The sequence below is a fragment of the Dermacentor andersoni genome, chromosome 6, assembly GCF_023375885.2.
Source record: "Dermacentor andersoni chromosome 6, qqDerAnde1_hic_scaffold, whole genome shotgun sequence".
NCBI lineage: Eukaryota > Metazoa > Arthropoda > Arachnida > Ixodida > Ixodidae > Dermacentor > Dermacentor andersoni.
Genome location: NC_092819.1, coordinates 167219807 through 167243574, shown reverse-complemented (window position 1 = coordinate 167243574; position 23768 = coordinate 167219807). Strand labels below are relative to the sequence as shown.

Genomic DNA, 23768 nt, shown 5'->3' with positions numbered 1-23768 from the left:
CCTCGTCCCAACAACATTGGCGATATTACCACGATCGTTCGACGTGAGATCGAGACCGCCTATCCGGCTGCCTTCGACTCCAGCCCCACCAACGCACCTGCAGTCATGGTTTCCCTGATCCAGGCAGTTGTCCGCCAAGAGTTCGAAAACATGGGTCTTCACACCATCTGCTCGGCCCATCGTCCTGATACCCGCCCGCTTTCTTCGATTCCGCCCCGTCCCGCATCTTCTTACCCACCACGTTTCCGCAACCCATCTGAATGGCGCACTGCTGACGACAAGCCCATTTGTTTCCAATGCCATCGAATCGGGCACATTTCTCGGCACTGTCGCAGTGGCTCGAGTTCACCGACCCGGTCTACTTATACTGCCTACTCTCGCCCCCCACGTGGCCCTTCTCGTCCCTATGCCGCACGCTCCGATAACACCGCCGCTAATTCTCCAGCACCGAACCGCTCCTATTCTCGTTCGTCTTCGCCCCAACGACGACAATCTCGCTCTCCCCAGCCCCGTCGCTCCTATTCGCCGACTCCCTTCGGATGGCGCTCCCAGCCGGAAAACTAGACGATGCAGCGCCTCGAGGTGACGCTGCATTGCTACCTACGCCGCCAAATCCTCTACTGACGTTGCTCACTCATCTGAACCTTCTTGACGTGCAAGTCGACGGTGTTTCTGTGTCTGCACTCATAGACACTGGGGCGCATTTGTCCGTAATGAGCGCTGACCTTCGTAACCGGCTCAAGAAAATTATCACGCCCGCCACAACGCCTGTTGTCCGTGTCGCCGATGGCGGAACAGCCCCCGTAATTGGTATGTGTACCGCCCGCGTCTCCTTCGCCGATCGCTCAACAATCGTGCTATTCACAGTGATCGCCCACTGTCCCCACGACATCATCCTCGGCTTAGACTTCCTCTCCGCACATTCTGCTCTCATCGATTGTTCCGCCAGTGCTCTCCGCCTTGACCTGCCTATTCTGGATCCCGCTGAACCACACCCCAGTCGCCTCAATTCCGTCGACTTCGTTCGCTTGCCACCTTCGGCACTGACCTACGTTGACCTAGTGTCATCCCCACCAGTTCCCGATGGTCACTACATCGCGGCTCCTATGCAAGACGTCCTCCTTACACACGGGATCACAGTACCTCATACAGTTTTATCTATTACGGCGAATTGCGTCTGCCTGCCAGTGGTCAACTTTGGCTTGACGACACAAGTGCTGCCAAGCGGGATGTCTCTGGCCCACCTTTGCTCATTCGAGGTTCACTCAGTAGCATCCATTGCAGTAGACGACACTTCATCCGATACTCGCCTACCATGGCAGTCGGCAAATTGTACCATCGCTGACTTACAGAAAATGATTGCGCCCGACTTGCCGTCCGAGCACGCTCGTGAACTCTACCGCGTTCTGTTTTCGTACCACGATATTTTTCACTTTAACGATCGTCCTTTGGCCCAAACTACAGCTGTCAAACAACGAATTAATACCGGCGATGCCCCTCCTATTCATCGCCGCCCGTATCGAGTGTCACCAGCTGAGCGTCAAGTTATTCACCGCAGTAGTTCGCAAAATGCTTGCCAAGAACATTATTGAACCATCATATAGTCCATGGGCATCACCTGTTGTACTGGTCAAAAAGAAGGATGGCTCATGGCGCTTTTGCGTGGACTATCGGCACCTTAACAGGGTTACCAAAAAAGACGTGTATCCCCTACGTCGGATTGATGACGCCCTTGACTGCCTCCACGGTGCTCGCTATTTCTCCTCTATTGACCTTCGCTTTGGCTACTGGCAGATTGCCGTGGACGATCTCGACTCCGAGAAGACTGCTTTTGTAACACCCGACGGTCTTTATCAATTCAAAGTGATGCCGTTCGGTCTATGTAGCGCCCCTGTCACTTTTGAACGCATGATGGACTCCCTTCTTCACGGTTTCAAATGGTCCACGTGCCTGTGCTACTTAGACGACGTTATCGTATTCTCCCCAACGTTCGCTACGCACCTCGTGCGCCTCTCAGCAGTCCTGGACGTTTTTCGTCGAGCCGGTCTGCAACTCAACACATCAAAGTGTCAATTCGGCCGTCGCCAGATTACCGTCCTTGGACATCTCGTTGACGCGAACGGAGTGCAACCGGACCCAGGCAAGATCCATGCTGTTGCGCACTTCCCTGTTCCGAAGTGTGTCAAGGATGTGCGCAGCTTCATCGGCCTTTGTTCGTACTTCCGCCGTTTCGTGAGATATTTCGCCGCCATAGCACGACCACTAACCGAGCTTTTGAAAGAAGACGCCCCTTTCCAGTGGGGCGATAACGAGGCCTCTGCATTCTCACATCTAATCGACATTCTCACAACGCCTCCCGATCTGGCCCATTTCGATCCTTCTGCGCCTACCGAAGTCCGTACTGATGCCAGCGGTCACGGAGTTGGCGCAGTACTGGTACAACGCCAGCGTGGCCACGACCGTGTTATCGCTTACGCCGGCAGGCTCCTCTCGCCCGCGGAGCACAACTATTCCATCACTGAGCGTGAGTGTCTGGCCCTAGTTTGGGCGGTTGCGAAATTCCGCCCATACTTACATGGCCGACCCTTTTCCGTTGTCACAGACCATCACGCGCTTTGCTGGTTATGGTCACTGAAAGATCCTACAGGAAGACTTGGTCGCTGGGCCTTACGCCTCCAAGAATATTCCTATACTGTCACCTACAAATCTGACCGACTACACAAGGACGCTGACTGCCTGTCTCGCTACCCGGTCGACGAGCCTGACGATGCTGACAGTAGTAGCGCCAACGGCATTTGCTCTGTGTCTGCCTTCGCTTACATCGCCGATGAGCGGTACCAAGACCTATCGCTGCAAACACTTATAGAGCGTCTGCGCTCTACACCTACCGACGCATTCGTTCGCCGATATCTCCTCCAAGGCGGCATTCTGTATCGGAGGAACTTCCTCCCTGACGGCTCTGATCTTCTTCTTGTCGTGCCAAAACAGCTACGACAGACTGTGCTCTTTCAGATGCATGACGCACCCACTGCAGGACATCTTGGGGTAACCCGCACGTACGACCGCGTCCGCCGCCGCTTCTATGGCCTGGCCTCGCTCGCTCCGTTCGACGCTATGTTGCTGCCTGTGATCCCTGCCAGCGTCGGAAAACACCTCAGGTGCTACCTGCCGGTCATCTCCAGCCGATCACCGTCCCTGTGGAACCGTTCTTTCGTGTTGGATTAGACCTGCTCGGTCCCTTTCCCACGTCATCTTCTGGGAACAAATGGGTAGCCGTCGCGACTGATTACGCTACCCGATACGCTATCACTCGGGCTCTCGATCCCTACCAGTTGCGCCCCTGACGTCGCGGACTTTCTCTTGCGTGACATTATCTTGCTTCATGGCGCCCCGCGACAGCTGCTTACTGACCGTGGTCGAAACTTCCTCTCGAAAGTTATCGCTGACATTGTGCGTTCCTGCTCCATTCAACACAAACTGACTACCTCACACCATCCTCAAACCAATGGCCTGACAGAGCGGTTAAACCGTACTCTTACCGATATGCTGTCCAAGTACGTTTCCAAGGACCACCACGACTGGGACATTGCCTTTCCTTACGTAACATTTGCGTACAATTCTTCCCAGCACGACACCGCCGGGTTTTCTCCATTTTATCTGCTGTGCGGTCGCGAACCTACCTTGCCCCTAGACACGGCACTTCCTCCTGCTGCGATCTCAACAAGCGAGTATGCGCGCGACGCCATCGCCCTCGCCGACCATGCACGCCAGCTTGCCCGTGCTCGACTGACGGCCTCACAAACCACTCAGCAGTGTCAGTACAACGCCCGCCATCGTCACGTACAGTTTTCGCCTGGTGCGCTCGTGCTCCTGTGGTCGCCCTCTCGTCACGTTCGACTTTCCGAGAAGCTCCTTTCGCGATACACAGGGCCCTACCGCGTGCTGCGCCAGATGACGCCTGTGACTTACGAAATTGCTCCTGTGGGTTCAACCTCGTCCTCTCCTCTGGCATCTAGTGATGTCGTGCATGTCAGTAGGCTCAAGGCCTACTGCGCTGCTTCCGAGTCCGATCTTTAGTCGCTCCGGGACGGCGCTTTTGCAGCCGGGGGTAGTGCTACGGAACAATATATGCGATCACGAAAAGGCGAGCATTGTGAAGACGACGACGACGATTAGAAGCTAGCGCGGGCTGTTGCCTCTTGGCCAAGCGCAGCGTATCTTCTTGTAAATATACTTGTACATAGCTTTTCGTCTGCGTCTTCTTACGTAACAATATGAACGACAATCTTATGGGCATCATTAAGGATCGTCCAATAGAAGTCGGTGGTAACTCTGTTAGACAGGATGCCAGTAAGCTATCGCTGGAGACGAAATATCTGATCAAGAAACGCCAATGTATGAAAGCATCTAACCCTTCAGCTAGAATAGAACTCGCAGAACTTTCCAAGTTAATCAACAAGCGTAAGACAGCTGACATAACGATTGTGAAGAAGAAGACGCGCCTCACGGCACAGCCGCATCGCCAACGCGCTGGGCTCGCGCTGTTGATTGCTGGCGTCCGTTTGGACAGTGCTTCGGGCTGCCTCGCCGTTCCCGGTTGCTGTGCCTTTGCATTAGGAGCCGCCAATAAACCTTTTGTCAATTGGTGGAGGTGCTGGGACTCAAACCCCGTCGCTTGAAACCCTGGAGCTGAGATCAAGAACACTACCGCCCGCCATGACCGACAGCTCATCCCAAACGGCACCGATGCCACAGTCCGTCACCTGCACCGGCGTTCCACGACAACGGAACCCCAAGATCTTCAATGGCGCAAACGACGAAGACGTAGGCGACTGGTTTGCGTCATATGAACGGGTGAGCGCTCACAACAAGTGGGATGATCCAGCCAAGTTAACCCACGTCATCTTTTATCTGGCTGGTGTTGCCCAAGTGTCGTCTCACAAGCACGAAAGTGATGTACCCACATGGTCAGTCTTCAAGAGAACCTTTACGGAAGTGTTCGGCCGACCCGCTGTTCGTAAGCTGCGTGCCGAACAACGCTTGCGCGCCCGAGCACAGCAGACGGCAGAAACGTTCACAAGCTACATAGAAGACGTCGTAGACCTTTTTAAACGAGTCAACTCCGCAATTGCCCGAAGCTGAGCGAATTCGCCAAATACTGAAAGGTATCGATGATGGCGCATTCCAGATGCTCCTAGCCAGGAATCCGCGCACTGTGTCTGAAGTTGTCAGCCTATGCCAAAGTTACGATGAGTTAAGGAAGCAACGCGCTTCGACTCGGCGTCCTCTGGGAAGCGACGACTTGTTGGCGAGCCTTGACAACATGTGCGACCCATCCTCATTCTTTCAGCGGGTCAAGGACTTCGTGCGTGAGGAAGTTGCCCGCCAACTTTCTTTAGTCTCCTTCACTCAGGAGCCCACCTCCCGTCTTCCCAACACGCTCCGCACCCTCATTTCCGAAGAGGTCGCCCAAGTTGTCCCTTCCGCACACCATCAGCCGCCTGCAGCCGCGAATCTCAACTCTGCGCTGGCAGTGCAGCCTGTCGCCACGCCTCTCACCTATGCGCAGCCAGTCCTGCCTGTGGCCGCGCCTCTTACGTACGCGCAGGCAGTACGCAGGCCTCCACAGGCGTCTTTCGCGACCCAGTCCCAACCGCTGCCACCGGAAGCCCATGCTGCATCTTGGACCGCAGCGCGAGCTAATTCTTAGAGGATACCTGACAATCGACCCATCTGTTATTCTTGCTGCACTCCCGGACACGTCGCTCGATATTGCCGCCGTTGCCCTCAAGCGGTCGGCGACGCCTCGCGGCCCTTCCAGTACGGCAGCCAGCCATTTCGTCAATGCGCCGCTCCTTCCCCCCAACCGTACGCTCGTACTGACATCCCAGAATTTCCTTCGCTTCGCTCGCCATCCCCTCGCCGACGCTCGCTCTCCCCAATGCGTAGGCGACCCGCACTACCTGACCAGGAAAACTGAACGTAGCAGTTCAAGAGGCAAGAACTGCGCCCCATTCGAACTGTCTAAGTCCTCTCACCTCTCCTGCTAACATGGTAGAAATTTTTGTAGAAGGTGTTCCTGAATTTGCTCTTGTAGATACCGGCGCAGCCGTTTCTGTGATAGCCGCCCAACTGTGACGCTCACTGCGCAAGGTGACCACGCCGCTTTCTGGACTGTCGCTACGTACGGAAAGCGCGCAGCACGTCACTCCGCACGCAGCCTGTACTGTACGTGTGCTTATTCACGGCATTGTTTACATCGTCGAGTGTATTGTTCTTTCCACCTGCTCGCATGACGTCATCCTCGGATGGGACTTCTTATCCAGTCACAAAGCTGTGATCGACTGCGCACGCGCCGAAGTTGACTTTTCCCCTTATGACGCACCCTTGGACGAAGATTGTGGCCGCCCTTCTAAACTTACCGTGCGCGAGAACACAGATATTCCACCTGGCTCCTTCGCCCTCGTACCCGGCTCTTGCGATGCCATCGCTGATGCAACGGTCCTCTTCACACCGTCCGACGTCTTCATGAGCCGTAAATCTCTCCCACTACCCTTCGCGACGCTTGACATGGCTGGCGGCTGCAGCAATATATACTTTTACAATCCCCTCTGTGCGCCTATTACGTTGCTCGTTGGTGAATGCCTTGGCTTCGTGGAACTCCTCGACTCTTCGTCTTTGGTTGACGTCTCCGGAGACTCTTTTGATGTCGACTCCGGCCAACCGTCTTCGATATCCGCGCTTGAGGAAACGTCCAGGGATGCGTTCTCGAATGCCATCGCCGATACCCTCAGACCTGCCGAACGCGCCGACCTTCTTGATCTCCTGCACAAATTTAGAAGTTCATTTCACGTTTCACAACCTCACCTGGGCCGCACGTCGGAAGTGCAGCACTACATTGACACCGGTTCACATCAGCCGTTACGTCAACGACCGTACCGCGTCTCTGCCGAAGAGCGTCGAGTCATTACCACCCAAGTCGAAGATATGCTGCGCCGTGATGTTATGCAACCTTCGCACAGTCCCTGGGCATCTCCTGTCGTTCTCGTTCGCAAGAAGGGAAGGACGGGTCTATTCGCTTTTGCGTCGACTACCGTCGGTTAAATAAGGTAACGCGCAAAGACTCTATCCTTTGCCGCGCATCGACGACGCCCTCGACAGTCTTCAGGGAGCGGAATTCTTCTCGTCCCTTGACTTGCGTTTAGGGTACTGGCAGGTACCGATGGCTGCGGCCGATCGCCAGAAAACTGCATTCATTACGCCTGACGGCTTATACGAATTTAAGGTGATGCCTTTCGGGCTTTGTAACGCCCCTGCCACCTTTGAACGACTCATGGACAACACGCTGCGTGGCCTCAAGTGGTCTATATGTCTGTGTTACCTCGACGATGTCGTGGTTTTCTCGCCTGATTTTCCTACTCACCTGCTCCGCCCCAGACAAGTTTGGACCTGTCTAACAAACGCTGGCCTTCAACTCAACCTCAAGAAGTGCCGCTTCGCTGCGCGAGAGCTTACCATTTTAGGCCACGTTGTGTCCAAGCATGGCGTTCTACCCGATCCTGCAAAATTTTGAGCAGTCGCTGAGTTTCCGAAGCCTCAGACCATCAAAGAACTTCGAAGCTGCGTGGGCCTATGCTCATGTTTCCGGCACTTTGTTCGAAATTTCGCATCGATCATGCCGCCATTGACTCAGCTTCTACGCGGTGACGCCGCCCTCTCCTGCTGGTCCCCTGCATGCGACTCCGCCTTTGCTACGCTGCGTCGTCTTCTCATCTCCCCACCTATTCTGCGTCATTTCGACCCGTCAGCTGCAACTGAAGCACATACAGATGCTAGCGGGGTCGGTCTCAGCGCAGTCCTCGCCCAACGAAAGCCGGGCTACCCCGAATACGTAGTTGCCTATGCGAGTCGCGCGCTGACGAAGCCTGAGGCCAATTACAGCGTGACCGAAAAAGAGTGCTTGGCTTTAGTATGGGCACTTGGCAAATTCCGACCATATCTGTACGGGCGCCCATTCGACTTGGTCACAGATCACCATGCGCTTTGTTGGCTCGAAAACTTGAAAGATCCCACTGGCCGCCTAGCCCATTGTGCACTACGCATCCAGGAGTACGATATTCGCGTCGTATACCGCAGCGGACACACACACTCCGACGCAGACGCCTTGTCTCGTTCACCTTTACCTCCAGACTCGGCCTGCGGAACAACTTCCGCACATTCCGTGTCATCTCTCGACATGGACTCCTTTGCCAACGCACAACGTGGTGACCCGCGGATCGCTTCTCTTTTCGACTGTCTTTCTGGATCTTCGACCATCCCTGTATCCCGAACCCTCCGACGACAAGCAGTTAATTTTGCCATTCGTGACCAGGACGCAATTACACTCCTGAAGGTCGTCGGTGGCTCCTGATGGTTCCCCGCAGCGTAAGGCCTCAAATATGTGCCGCTTTCCACAACGATCCGCAGTGTGGCCACGCCGGAGCCTTCAAGACGTACGAACGAATTCGCCACCGCTACTACGAGCGCGTCATGTACCATTTTGTACACAAGTTTGTTCGGTGCTCTCTTGACTGTCAACGCAGCAAATCGCCGCCTTTACGCCCGTCTGGTGCCTTGCAGCCACCCCCGTGCCCTGCCACACCCTTCGATCGCGTCGGCATCGACCTATATACGGCCTACTTCCTATGACGCCAGACGGCAATCGGTGGAGCGTAGTCGCTTTGACCATTTGATACGCTACGCCGAAGCTGCTGCTTTACCAAGTGCTACAGCGCGGGATGTAGCCCCTTTCGTCCTACATCGCTTCGTGCTTCGACACGGCGCACCTCGAGAACTCCTCAGCGATCGAGGTCACGCCTTCCTCTCCGAAGTCGTCGTAAGTTTGCTTTCGGAATGCCATATTATTCATTGGACAAGCACGGCATACCATCCACAGACTAACGGGCTCAGAGCGATTTAACCGCACACTTGGTGATATGCTCTCTATGTACGTGGCATCTGATCATGGTAACTGGGACCGCGTCCTTCCATTCATCACGTTCGCGTACAACACCGCGATCCAGGCCACTACGGCATTTTCACCTTTCTTCCTCCTGTATGGCCGCGAGCCTACGCATACCATCGACACGCTCCTTCCATACCGTCCTGACGCCTCCGAGTGTCTACCTGTGTCCGACGTCGCCCGACAAGCCGCAGAATGCCGCCAGCTAGCGCGCTCCTTTACGGCAGAGCAACAGCAGCGCCAGAAAGAAAACCGCATCGACACGCTTCCGAACACAACCTACGCTCCAGGCGTTCTAGTGGGGTTGTCGGTCCCTTTCCAAACGCGGGAGCTTTCCTCGAAACTCGTCCCAAAATTCGAAGGGCCTTACCGAGTCTTGGAGCAAACATCCCCGGTGAATTTTCTCGTTGAGCCCCTGTCACCACCTGAAGACTTCGCCCGCGTGGGCGTGACATTGTGCACGTCTCGCGTCTCAAGCCCTACCACGACCCTCTGCCTCCCGATTCTTAATGCGCCAGGATGGCTCTTTTTGTCCGGGGGGAGATTGTGAAGAAGAAGACGCGCCTCGCGGCACAGCCGCATCGCCAACGCGCGGCTCGTCTCGGCTCGCGCTGTTGATTGCTGACGTCCGTTTGGACAGTGCTTCGGGCTGCCTCGCCGTTGCCGGTTGCTGTGCCTTTGCATTAGGAGCCGCCAATAAAGCTTTTCTCAGGAAGTATAATATGAATAGAATTGAACATGCTCTCAGGAACGGAGGAAGGCCAAAAGCAGTGAAGAAGAAACTAGGAATAGGCAAGAATCAGATGTATGCGTTAAGAGACAAAGCCGGCAGTGTCATTACTAATATGGATGAGATCGTTCCAGTGGCTGACGAGTTATATAGAGATTTATACAGTACTGGTGCCACCCACGACGATAATGGAAAAGAGAATAGTCTAGAGGAATTTGAAATCCCGCAAGTAACGCCGGAAGATGCAAAGAAAGCCTTGAGAGCAATGCAAAGGGGGAAGGCAGCTGGGGAGGATCAGGTAACAGCAGATTTGTTGAATGATGGTGGGCAGATTGTTCTAGAAAAACTGGCCACCCTGTATACGCAATGCCTCATGACTTCGAGCGTACCGGAATCTTGGAAGAACGCTAACATAATCCTAATCCACAAAAATGGGGACGCCAAAGACTTGAAAAATTATAGACCGATCAGCTTAGGCGTAGGTGGTCGGTCCGTTGCCTACAAAGTATTTACTAAGGTAATTGCAAATAGAATCAGGAACACCTTAGACTTCCGTCAACGAAAAGACCAGGCAGGATTCCGTAAAGGCTACTCAACAATAGACCATATTCACACTATCAATAAGGTGATAGAGAAATGTGCGGAATATAACGAACCCTTATATATAGCTTTCATTGACTACGAGAAAGCGTTTGATTCAGTCGAAACCTCAGCAGTCATGGAGGCATTACGGAATCAGGGTGTAGACGAGCCGTATGTAAAAATACTGAAACATATATATAGCGGCTCCACAGCCACCGTAGTCCTCCATAAAGCAAGCAACAAAATCCCAATAAAGAAAGGCGTCAGGCAGGAAAGTACGATCTCTCCGATGCTATTCACAGCGTGTTTACAGGAGGTATTCAGAGACCTGGATTGGGAAGAATTGGGGATAATAGTTAATGGAGAATACCTTAGTAACTTGCGATCCCCTGATGATATTGCCTTGCTTAGTAACTCTGGGGACCAACTGCAAAGCATGCTCACTGACCTGGAGAGGCAAAGCAGAAGGGTGGGTATAAAAATTAATCTGCAGAAAACTAAAGTAATGTTTAATATCTCGGAAGAGAACAGCAGTTTACGATAGGTAGCGAGGCACTGGAAGTGGTAAGGGAATACATCTATTAGGACAGGCAGTGACCGCGGATCCCGATCATGAGACTGAAATAATCAGAAGTATAAGAATGGGCTGGGGAGCGTTTGGCAGGCATACTCATATCATGAAGAGCAGGTGGCCATTATCCCTCAAGAGAAAAGTGTATCACAGCTGTGTCTTACCAGTACTAATGTACGGGGCCTTTAAGTAGAACCCTTACGAAAAGGGTTCTACTTAAATTCAGGACGACGTAACCAGCTATGGAAAGAAGAAGGATGGGTGTAACGTTAAGGGTTAAGAAAAGAGCAGATTGGGTTAGGGAACAAACGTTAATGACGTCTTAGTTGAAATAAAGAAAAATAAATGGGCATGGGGAGGACATGTAATGAGGAGGGAAGATAACCGATGGTCATTAAGGGTCACGGACTGGATTCCAAGGAAAGGGAAGCATAGCAGGGGGCGGCAGAAAGTTACGTGGCCGGATGAGATTAAGAAGTTTGCAGGGACGACATGGCCACAATTAGTACATGACCGGGGTAGTTGGAGAAGTATGGCAGACGCCTTTGCCCTGCAGTGGGCGTAACCAGGCTGATGATGATGATGGCAGTTAGGTCTTGGCGTCGGATCACGGCTGCGTCGTGCTGACGTGTGGCTGGCACGTCGCGCCGTCAGGTCATTGGTCGGTGCATTCTTTGCTTCCAGGCTTCGTCGTGATGACAGCCTGTCGGTGTTATGTCGTCCAGATAGTCTCTTCGACATTGTCGTCAATTCGACGAACAGCAACCGCACCTCCATCGGTTGCTGCTTTTAGTTTTCCGGATACGGGCTGACGGACTGGCCCTGGCCTGGGTGTATGGACGGCACTGCGGCGACAGGCAGCGGCCTGGTGACGGCGAACGGGACAGTCATCGAGGGCTTCACTGAGTAGTGGCGAAGTAGTCGGTGATATCACGAGGGCGTTGGCTTTCCTGAGGTTGCGGTACGTTTACGGCGAACACTCACAATCCCATCTCGCGGTGAGGACATCGGCGGTAGATGTGGCCGGTCTCTCCGCAGTGGTAGCAGAGTGGACGGTAGTCGGAGGCGAGCGAAAGGTCCACCTTCCTCGCGTAGTAGCGCGGGGCGACGGGTGGGCGTGCTGGTGGCGGCGGCGGTGAAAGACGGAATTGCGGCGTTACAGGGCCCTGCCGCGGTCGCAGAGGGGGCCCTTGACGGCGGGCGATGGCTGCGTAGGTCATCGCTTCTGGCTGCGACTGCGCTGATTGTGGCTGTACATCAAGAACTTCACGCGATCGCTGAACCTCTTCTTTGATGATGTCAGTAATTGAGGCTACTTGTGGCTGCGACCTTGGAAAGAGCTTCTGCAGTTCCTCGCGAACGACCGCTCTGATGGTCTCTCGCAGGTCGTCGCTGCCGAGTGCTTGAAGTTCGGTGTGGCTTGCGGCCAGCGGTGTGCGGTTATATTGCCTTGTCAGCATATCGAGCATCTTCGCGATAGTTGTGGCCTCGGATATAACTTTGGCAACAGTCTTGGGCGGGTTGCGTATCAATTCGGCGAACAGGTCTTGCTTTACCCACGCACGAAGAACCGAATTTTCTTCTCCTCAGGGATATCCGGGTAAGCGTAGCGGAACACGCGCATCATCTACTCGGTGAAGATCGGCATGGTCTCGTGGGGTAATTGGGCTTCCAGCATAGCTTCGGCCCTTTCCTTACGAACGACGCTTGTAAGTGTCCGCAGGGAGCCGCTACGGGACAGTTCCCATGTTGTCATGGTCGACTCCCGGTTCTCAAATCACGTTCTGCCGGCGTCTTCTAAGGAGAAGTATATATGCCACAGTTTCTCGTCGGAGTCCCAATTGTTGAAAGTCGCGATTTGTTCATGGGTCTTCAGCCAGGTTACTGAGTCTTCAGACGATGATCCACGGAAGGTCGTGGCTCCCTAGGCTGTTGCAGCACGATGGGGGACGCTGGGGCTACCATTGAGGTTGACTTGGCGACGATCTGCCTTGTCGTCTCAGGCTGATCGTTCAGGGCAGTCCTTGCAGCCTGCGGCTAACTCGCTGATTCATGGCTACTTTGGTGTTGTCTTCCGTATCCATGCTTGGGTCATGGCTCTGTGTGGGCGTCCGGTACATGAACGCAAAGCAACTCCACCAGATGTCACGTAGTACATCTGGCAGGACGCAGTCAAAGATCTGTGAATGACGAAACTAGTTCTTATTGGACGAACCCGTGCCCGCAAAAACAGGCTACACTTAAAGCACAACGATAGCGGCGAACACAGTCGGCGATCGTCGAAAACTGATCTGCGGGTCAAGCGCGTCAGCTTTTATACATGAACCATAGAAGGTTGCAGAGAAATCGCTACTGCCCGTGTGTCTTCCAGAAAGTTCTACACAATTCGCGTCACACGTGCAATCAGATTACACAAGCTTCGCTTACAACAGATAGCAGCAAGAACCGTCGATAACATTCGAGAAACTTGTGATTAGTGCGGGCGCGTCCCGCGCAGAGCGATGTCATTTTTAGACGGTGATAAGCGCTCGCACGAAAAAGATATACAAGTATATGTGTCATTATATACAGGGTGGTTCAGCGAACACTTCCAAAATTTTAAAGGTTGCCTGTAGCAGATAGCTCAATTCTAGTTGATGAGCCGGTCTACTCCAAGCGGCGGACACTACTTGCACAAGAAATTCAAATGCGAAATGGAATAATTAACAAGAATTCAATAATTGACTTTCTAGACAATTATCATATCAATCATATTGCAATTAACAAATTCTAGCAGTAGACTTCGCAAGGCAGATCCACTTGGAACGAATCCTCAGGATGACACCAGTTTCAAAATATAAATTCCCGAATTTTGCGGAGAAATGCATTGGCGTTTCAGTTACTTGTGTGCTTCAATGCATGAAACTACGTTTTGTTTACAAGTTAACTGGAACTACCAATGCATTTCTCCGCAAATTTCGGGAATTTATATCTCGGAACTGGTGTTATATTTAAAATTTGTTCCAAGTGGATCCGCCTTGCGAGCTCCACGGCTAGAATTTGCAAATTGCAATACGGGCCATAATGCATTTAGTTAAAAACTTAATTAGTGAATTTTTAATAATTCGTCGATTTTGCATCTCAATTTTTTGACCAAGTATTGTCCGCCGCTTCGAGTAAACCAGCACATGAACTAGAATTGTGATATCTGCCACTGGCAACGTTTAAAGATTTTTGAAAGTGTTCGCTGAAACACCCAGTATACTGGGCACGCACATTAAAGACAAGCATTCCTACTTGCAGTTCACAGGGTGTGAGCAGACAATATGCAGGCAATCTGTAGCTGTAGACTGGGTTTATAGATGGAGCTGACTGGGGGGTGACTCATGGGTTAATGCAAGGGTGAACTTCATCATCATCATCATCATCAGCCTGATTACGCCCACTGCAGGGCAAAGGCCTCTCCCATACTCCTCCAACTACCCCGGTCATGTACTAATTGTGGCCATGTTGATCCTCCAAACTTCCTAATCTCATCTGCCCACCTAACTTTCTGTCGCCCCCTGCTACGCTTCCCTTCTCTCGGAATCCAGTCGGTAACCCTTAATGACCATCGGTTATCTTCCCTCCTCATTACATGTCCTGCCCATGCCCATTTCTTTCTTTTTGAGGTTGTGGCCAAGTACTGCACCAGGGTGGCCAATCCTGCTCTGGTGAGGGAGTGCGTTACCGGTTCTGGTCACCGGCATCAGGCCACACTCCAGGCCTGTTTGGTGAACTTATTTAACTGTAAATATAAAATATGTCATGGTTCGTAATATATATATATATATATATATATATTGACACGTGTACTTATATTTATCGGGCGACCACGTTTCGCCGCCTAACAAATCTTATCGCACAGCGCGGGACGCGCTTGCATGTATCCCAAGTTTCTGGAAAGTTATCGATGCTTCTATCCACAGTCTGTTGTCGACGAACCTTCTGTTATCTGATTTATTCGCCTGACTCGAATGGTGTAGAACTTTGTGGAAGGCACGCGGGTCCGAACGATTAGTCTGGAACATTCGACGACTGCTCTATAAAAGCCGACCCCCTTGACCCGCAGATCAGATTTTCGACGATCGCCGACTGTGTTCGCCGCTATCGTTGTGCTTTAAGTGTAGCCTGTTTTGTGGGCACAGGTTCGCCCAATAAAAGCTAGTTTTGTCTTTCGCAGTACTGCTACTGTGTTCTTTGGCGTCACTACCACGTGACAATATATATATATATATATATATATATATGTATGGGTTATTCCATCTCAAGTGTACTCGGTGTTTCATCGACCATCTGCGATTCTACTGAAAAAAATCATACTGATTTATCTCAATGTGGGAAGTAATTATTCAAGCGATTTTTCTGAAAAAAATTTCTAATGCCGTGAGGACGCCTTGAAGGTTGCGCACACAAGTGAAACTATGCCAGGCAGAAAAATTTCTACAAAGTTATTGCTTTGACCTGTTACTGCGAATATTTTTTAAATTGTCGCCAGACGGTACTCTTTCGTGCCTATTGTCGTTTATTACTTTCTGTTTTAATTTACATAATTTTTAGCCGGAAGGAAAAGTCGACAATTGCCCCTTTATTAATATTTTTTATAAAAGAAAGTAACATTTCCATGAGGAATATATTCACAACACGGGCTTGGTATGTGTGTATACTAGATGATAAAAATATTCTGATAAGAAATAAAACCTAAACTTTCGCTTAATGTCATGGTAAAAACGAAAAAAATTACGTTCTGACTCAAATTGTGGCTTCATTTTCGCAATGTAGCGTTCCAAGTAAAAATATGGCATAGTCGGCATTGCATAGTATGCTTTGCTGTCTATCTATGTACAAAGATTTAAAAGATTAAATTTTGTTTTAAGCGAGAAAAAAATTTTTGAACTGCACAATCACAAGGTTGCGCATAGCGTCTCTTTGCTTCGCCTTCACTGCATAGCACGTCGGCGGGCGTTTCAGTCTGGCTCACTTTACGTGTTTCTTCTTTTTCTTTTTGAAGACGACGTCTTCTTTGGCGACTTCAGGTTGATTTGCCGTTCGTGGGGACTGAGTTTCTGGCCATTGTCATCTTGTAAAATTGTATAATTGCTGGCCTTCTAGTGCACGTAGGACAAGAAATAGGCGTCTGAGTTAAGCTTGGAACGAAAAAGATGCACAAAGTTAGCTTACTACTACATACGGAGAAGCTATAACGCGTAATTCTTAAAAAATACGAAGAAATAAATTCGATCCACATGTCACCATTCACCAAAAACGCGCCAGAACAGGAACCAGAACTGTGGCTTTATTCAACGAACAGGCGATTTGTGGCGTTCTGCTAAACCTAAATCAAAGAAAAAGGCCACTGGCCCGCTTGATACCCAGAATGTCTGCGAAGCGGCTTTAAATGTGGGGTTGGAACACGTATTCGTATCGTAAACGCGTCCCGCGACGCCACCCACCGAGGTTGGGAAAGCGACGTCAAAACGACGGGAGGAGCGTGCATTACGAGCAGACGATAGGTGTGTCGTCTGCTACTGCTCCTCTTTATCCCAGGCAATGCTACAGCTGTCACAGAAGCAAACTGGCGTTCATGTTTACAGTTTCTTTCCTATGGTCCATGTGTGAAGAAAATGAATCAAGTCGACGGTCTGGACGACAGTTTCGGTGCGTCTTCAGTTTCTGAGAATTCAGGTACATGGATTTGCGTAATAATTCATGGCACGTTTAAACTACGCGATGTCTCTAGTTCACGTATTTCCTCTCTAGGACAAGGGGTGATTTTAACACCACTGTGTTGCCGGACGCACATAAAAATTCTAGCCTTACATTCGTAGGATGACGAAAAAATGTGGCCATAAAGTTGAATTACGTTTCTTGCTCTTTTTGTGTGGCACAGGCGGCTTATGTCAGTTAGACTTTCTGGCATGTATGGGCCAACATATAACTCAATGGCACGTGTTCCTGGCAATAGTATATTTACGATTTATTTTCAGGTGCTGAACTACCGAACTGTTCACTTGGACCGAATGGGTGCCACAGGACAATCTACGTGAAAAATCAGTACATCAGTAGTGTCAAAGAACTGAGCGAACTTGATCGCCGGCTCTTGATTCTGCGTTCAAAATGCACACTGGATGATACAGTATGTGGCCATCGTCACCACCTCTACGTAAATAAGTACACATCGCACATAGCATCCAAATGGTGCTCGAATCCGTTTCTTTCACACATCAGGAATTACCGAGGCTCATCTGCGATATCACTATCCTTGTCAGATTCGCACCCATCTTTGGATCTGATTCCAGGAACTAGATTGTGCCAAGCTTGCCTGCGCCGGTGCTCTGAAGTGGAGAAGAGGCGCTCTTCTCGAGAGGTACTTCGGTATCTAAAGGTGCCGGCCCATTCGGTAGTCGCACATGTGGGAAGTGTGAATGGGTTGAGTGCCACTGCTGTGGAGACATCAGCCAGCAGAGCAAGCGATGAAGGAAGCCCAACATATTGTGTAACAGACGAAGGCCTGAGCCACGGAACCGCTGCACAGAGACAAGCGCGAACCTTTCCGGCACCCAGTCAGACTGCAAGGACAAAGAGACAACGTATCGATTTTATGCTTAGCGACTATGTGAATTTAATAAAAAATGTAAGAAAAAGGCTTCACGTCGAAGGAAAACGCGAAAGGAAGATATAGCTCTTAACCCTTGCTCCTGTGTCTTGGTCTCAAAAAGAAATTATGGACTACTTCGGAGCCTCGCAAAGACAAGTACGGGCAGCAATCAAACTGAGAACTGAACATGGAATCCTCAGCACCCCACCAATGAAGAAAGGCCACACAATCAGCGAAAGCGTGAAGACTTTGATAAGGGACTTTTATGAAGACCATAGTGTTTCATACTGTCTCCCGGGGAAGAAAGATGTAATAGTAGGCCGACAAAAGCGACTGTTGCTTTTGAATTTAAAGGAGCTGTATGCAGAGTGGAAAAGTACTCATAACATCAAATGTCGATTTTTCATCTTTGCAAGTTTGCGACCATGAAACTGCGTGGTAGCAGGGGCAAGTGGCACACACTCCATTTGCGTCTGCATAGATCACCAAAATTTTAAGTCGATGATCCACAGTTCCGGATTAAGGAAATCCCTGCAAGAATTGTTGGCAACAACTGTGTGTGAGATAGAAAATGAAGATTGCATGCGTGGGAGGTGCCAGACCTGCCCCGGTACTGAAAACGCCGAAATGGCGCTCCGTAACAGCCCACTACTTAACAACGAAGTGGACCACATACATGTGCAGCAGTGGGTAGGTGGCCTACGATGCAAACTCGAAACTCTTCTGCTAACCCCGGATGACTTTCGCGAGAAATTTTTGGAGATGATAGCCAAAGTGAAAATTCATCATTATATCAGCAAGAAACAAGCCTCCTACCTTCGTCATGCGAAGTCAAAGCTTACCAAAACCGAAGCGCTTGTTCTTCTAGACTTTTCAGAGAACAATACATTCATTGTGCAAGATGCCCCGCAGGCCTACCACTGGGTGAATGAGCACCCCGCAGGGGCGTCTGCGTCAGCAGGCGTTTGGTGTGTTGCGACACCACGGACCCGAGCACACGAGGGTTGGACCCTCCCGCGTGTAGCCGTGCGCGGCTTAGCCGTGTCCGGGGAAAAGGGGATCCTGGGGGTTGAGCCAATGCCGGGTGTTTGGACCTTTACGGCCCCTCGGCGGCGGCAACACACCCCTTTGGCCTCGGCTTCACGTAGACGGCACCCCCGGACTGACCCACCCGGGGGAAATCGGTAGTTACCTCTTCCTGTCTCTCTCTTCCTCTAATCTTCGTCTTTCTCTTACTTTTTCATCTTTCCTGTCTCCTCCTAGCTTCCGTTTACTTCCAATTTTCCAGGCAGCAAGGGTTAACCTTGTGTGAATAACCAACCTAAGTTATCTCATATTTGGTTATAGTGATAACGTACAGCTGGCGTTTGCAGGACCTGTTCTTACAGTCCCTGTAGCGTCCCCTTGTAGGACTCCATGGTGGGTGGCTGGCATTATTGCCGAAAATTCAATCCCTTTATGGCAACCTCTTTCCCTCCGCTCCCTGATCGCCCTCACAAAAGAGGGCGCACCGATGAAGTTTTCCAGTTCCTTGGACGTCAAAGACCAAACTTCCCACGTTACCATGTCATCCACTCAGAACAATCCGACAAACAAGTACGAAACATTTCCCCTTTTCTAGTTTCCAGGTCCTTAACTGATATCCTTGGCCCAGGCTACAAGGTATCAAGGCTGGCAAGTGGTGATCTCTTGTTAGAGCTCCATGATCAGAAACAGTACGAAAAGTTGCCCAGTATAGTATCATTTGGAGATGTTCCACTAACAGTAACTCCACACCGCACTCTCAACACCACCCGCGGCGTTGTCGCGGATGACGATTTGCTCCAACTAGCAGAGGCTGAGCTCCTGGAGGGCTTCAGTGATCAGAATGTCGTCAATGTGAGAAGAATTAAGATAAGAAGGGATGGAAAAGAAATTCAAACAAAGCACCTGATACTCACATTCGGTTCAAGTATTCTGCCCGAGTCTGTAGAGGCCGGGTACATCAAGCTCCGTGTCAGGCCATATGTGCCAAATCCCCTAAGATGCTTCAAATGCCAGCGTTTTGGCCACAGCTCGCAGAGCTGCCGAGGCCGCCAAACATGCGCCAAATGCAGTGCCCTTGAACACGCCACTGAAGCTTGTGCAAACACTCTCCACTGTGTAAACTGTGATGGGGAGCACGCCGCGTACTCGCGGTCGTGCCCATCGTGGAAAAAGGAAAAGGAAATTGTAACAATAAAAGTAAAGGAAAATATAAGTTTTAAGGAGGCACGTAGGCGGGTATCGTACCTGCCCAGGAAAACATTTGCCGATGTGGCGCGTCAGGGGGCAGCGTCACAACGGCCTCCGGTGGCTGTCCGACCCACAGTCAGTGAGTCACCAGTCACGCCATCTGCCCCCACGGTGGTTGCAGCTAGCGCTGCTCCGCCAACAGAGCAGACGGAGCCATCGACCCCGAAGGTGGGCGCAGCCGAGGCTGCCCCAACCTCCGAGGCCCCCTCCAGCGCTGGCAACGGCCAGCGCAGCCAAATCCCTCAGGGAGCCCCATCGACCTCCGGGCTGGTGGGCGCAGGGGTCTTGCCCTCCAAGGCGGGACTCCCTCTGAAAACCTCTCGCTCGCAAGAGCGCTTGTCCGGCGTCTCACACGAGGCAATGGACACTACACCTGTCCCCAAGGTGCACCAAACGCCTAAGGAGCGTCGAGAATCGCTCGAACGCTTCAAAAAGAACAAAACACCTATTACAGGGCCTCGAAAGGGCTCTGTTATATAAGGCATCCACTCCGTTTCCGTAAACACAGCACCAATTTACCTTAAACATGGATACACAAATCATTCAATGGAACATCAGAGGTCTCCTTAGAAACCTTGATGATTTGCAAGAACTCATCCACAAACATAATCCAAAAGTGCTGTGTTTACAGGAAACACACTTAAAATCTAAACACACAAACTTTCTCCGTACGTATGTTACGTTTCGCAAAGATCGCGATGATGCCGTCGCATCATCGGGTGGTGTTGCGATTCTTACTCATAGAACTATTGCGTGTCAACCTTTACAGCTACAAACGCCCCTTGAAGCAGTGGCGGTTCGAGTTGTCCTACTAAACAAACTCATCACCATTTGCTCCCTTTACATACCCCCGCATTACCAACTGAACAAACATGAATTTCACTCCTTGATCGATCAATTGCCAGAACCTTATGCTCTTCTTGGCGATTTCAATGCGCACAGCTCCCTGTGGGGCGACTCTCGTATAGATGCGCGAGGTCGCCTTGTTGAACAGTTGCTTTTTTCTTCTGGAGCGTGCCTTCTCAATAAGAAAGAACCCACATATTACTCTCTTGCAAACCGATCCTTTTCGTCAATAGCTCTCAGTATAGTCTCCCCGTCTGTACTGCCTGAACTTGAATGGGAAGTTACCGACAACCCTTACGGTAGCGACCACTTCCCTATACTGCTAAGATCATATAAAGAAAACGAATATCCACCATACGCTCCTAGGTGGAAGATTGAGACAGCTGATTGGGAGAAATTTCGATCTCTAACTAGTATCTCATGGGCTGACCTGTCTTCGTTAGGAATTGACGCTGCAGTCGAGTTTTTTACAGCATTCATAATAGATGTCGCATTTAAATGCATATCAGTAGTAAAAGGCTTGGCCTGCAAACGACGTGTCCCATGGTGGAACGACGATTGTAGGATCGCTCGTAAAAAACAGAACAGGGCGTGGGGGTTGCTACGCGCTTCTCCCACTGCAGAGAATCTAGTCAACTTTAAAAAAGTAAAATCCGAAGGCAGGCGAACCCGCCGACAGGCCAGACGAGAAAGTTGGCAGAAGTTTCTATCGAGTATTAACTCGTTCAGAGATGAGGCGAAAGCCTGGAACAGGGTCAATAGGATAAGAGGGCGACAAGCACATGCACTCCCTTTGGTAAACACAGAAGGCGATACCCTACAAGATCAGGCGGACTCACTTGGTGAGCACTTTGAGAGCGTGTCAAGTGCCAACCATTACTCGCAATCCTTTCTAAAATATAAACAAATAGAAGAATGTAAGCCACTCATGAGAAAATGTCAACAGAATGAACCATACAACTGTCCTTTTAGCATTGCCGAGTTGAGAGCTGCCTTGAGCGCATGCAAGAGCTCTGCACCGGGATCTGACAGAATCATGTATGAAATGATCAAAAACTTACATAAAGACACCCAAGTTACACTAGTCACACTCTTCAACACGATTTGGGCTGCGGGATACTTCCCGACTACATGGAAAGAAGCCATCGTGATCTCGGTTTTGAAACAAGGCAAAGATCCTTCCTCAGTGGCAAGTTACCGCCCGATAGCCCTGACAAGTTGCCTTTGTAAGGTATTTGAAAAAATGATCAATCGCCGTCTAGTGCATCTCCTAGAGTCCAGTAAAATGCTTGACCCATTTCAATGTGGTTTTCGGGAAGGGCGATCTACAACCGACCATCTTGTGCGCATCGAAGCGAGCATTCGCGATGCCTTCGTGCACAAGCAATCCTTCTTATCTGTATTTCTGGATATGGAAAAAGCGTACGACACAACCTGGCGGTACGGAATCCTGCGCGATCTTTCCGCGCTAGGTATCCGCGGCAATATGCTAAATACTATAGAGAGCTACCTAGAGAACCGTACATTTCGAGTGAAAATAGGTCCTGCACTGTCGCGTACATTTAAACAGGAAACTGGGGTACCCCAGGGTGGCGTACTCAGCTGCATGCTCTTTGTCGTAAAGATGAACACGCTTCGTGCATCTTTACCACCAGCTATTTTCTATTCCGTCTATGTAGACGATATACAAATAGGTTTTAAATCCTGCAACCTCACAGTCTGCGAGAGACAGGTACAGCATGGTTTGAACAAGGTGTCACAGTGGGCAGAGAAAAATGGATTTAAAATCAATCCTCACAAGAGTTCTTGTGTTCTGTATACAAGAAAGAGAGGCCTGGTTCCGGATCCTTGCTTAGAACTGTGTGGACAACAGATACCTGTAAACAAAGAACACAAATTTCTAGGTGTTATACTTGACAATAGACTCACTTTCATTCCACACATAAAACATCTTAAAGAAAAATGTCTGAAAACAATGAACCTCTTGAAACTTCTATCGCAAACTACGTGGGGTAGTGACAGGACGTGCCTAATGAATCTCTATAAGAGCCTGATTCGGTCACGATTAGATTATGGTGCCGTGATCTACCACTCTGCCGCCCCGAGCGCGCTAAAGATGCTAGATCCGGTCCACCATCTAGGAATCCGCTTAGCCACGGGCGCTTTCAGAACGAGTCCCATACAAAGTTTATATGCAGAATCGAATGAGTGGTCACTTCATATCCAGAGAACATACATCAGCCAAACATATTTTTTGAAAGTCCACTCTAATCCTCAACATCCGTGTTATAATACCGTTAACGAGATGACATACGCTACACTCTTTCGCAATCGCCCCTCCGTAAGACAGCCTTTCTCGCTGCGTGTGAGGGAGCTTAGTGAAGAAATGCAAGTTCCACTCCTCGAGCTTCGCCTAATGCATCCAGCCAAGCTGCTACCTCCTTGGGAGTGGCAGCTGATACAATGCGACACATCTTTCGTTCAAGTTACAAAGCACGCTTCAGACATTGAAATCCAAATGCATTTCCGGGAACTCCAACACAAACACTCCTGCACGGAGTTCTACACAGACGCATCGAAGTCGCACGACGGGGTGTCCTATGCAGCCGTCGGTCCATCCTTCTCGGAATCCGGCGTACTGCATCCGGAAACTAGTATCTTTACGGCTGAAGCCTACGCAATATTATCGACCGTGAAGCATATAAGGAAATCAAAACTCAAAAGATCAGTTATATATACAGACTCCCTAAGTGTCGTGAAGTCTTTGATATCGTTCTGTAAGCACAAAAATCCTGTTATAATTGAACTCTATTCCGTGTTATGTAAGGCATATGTATCTAACCAGCATGTGATTATTTGCTGGCTGCCTGGCCATAGGGGCATCCAGGGTAACGTTCTAGTGGACCAGATGGCCACATCAATTTCATTGAATGCAGTTAATCCTACTGCTTCAGTCCCTGTCACAGACCTGGAGCCTCTGTTAAGAAAGAAACTACGAAACCACTGGCAACGCATGTGGGACGAAGAAATAAATAATAAACTGCACGTAATAAAGCCACAATTAGGTTTCTGGCCTCCTGTAACAAAATCCCGCCGGACAGATGTCCTCTTCTGCCGTCTAAGAATAGGACACACTTTTGGAACACAT

General features: G+C 50.4%; 1 protein-coding gene across 6 annotated transcripts in view; it reads left to right on the top strand.

Annotated features, from left to right (window-relative positions):
- The window catches only part of LOC126523413 (solute carrier family 41 member 1-like), a 474589-nt gene that overhangs the window by 300622 nt on the left and 150199 nt on the right, over nt 1–23768 (top strand). Inside the window, exon 4 of one of the 6 annotated variants that reach the window (XM_072288881.1) lies at nt 16890–17599. The exons of the other annotated variants lie outside the window; for them this stretch is intronic. Within the exon in view, the coding sequence (XP_072144982.1) occupies nt 16890–17584 (695 nt within the window). The 3' untranslated portion in view covers nt 17585–17599. Of the gene's footprint in view, nt 1–16889; nt 17600–23768 lie in introns of those variants that run through there. 6 annotated transcript variants of the gene reach the window in all.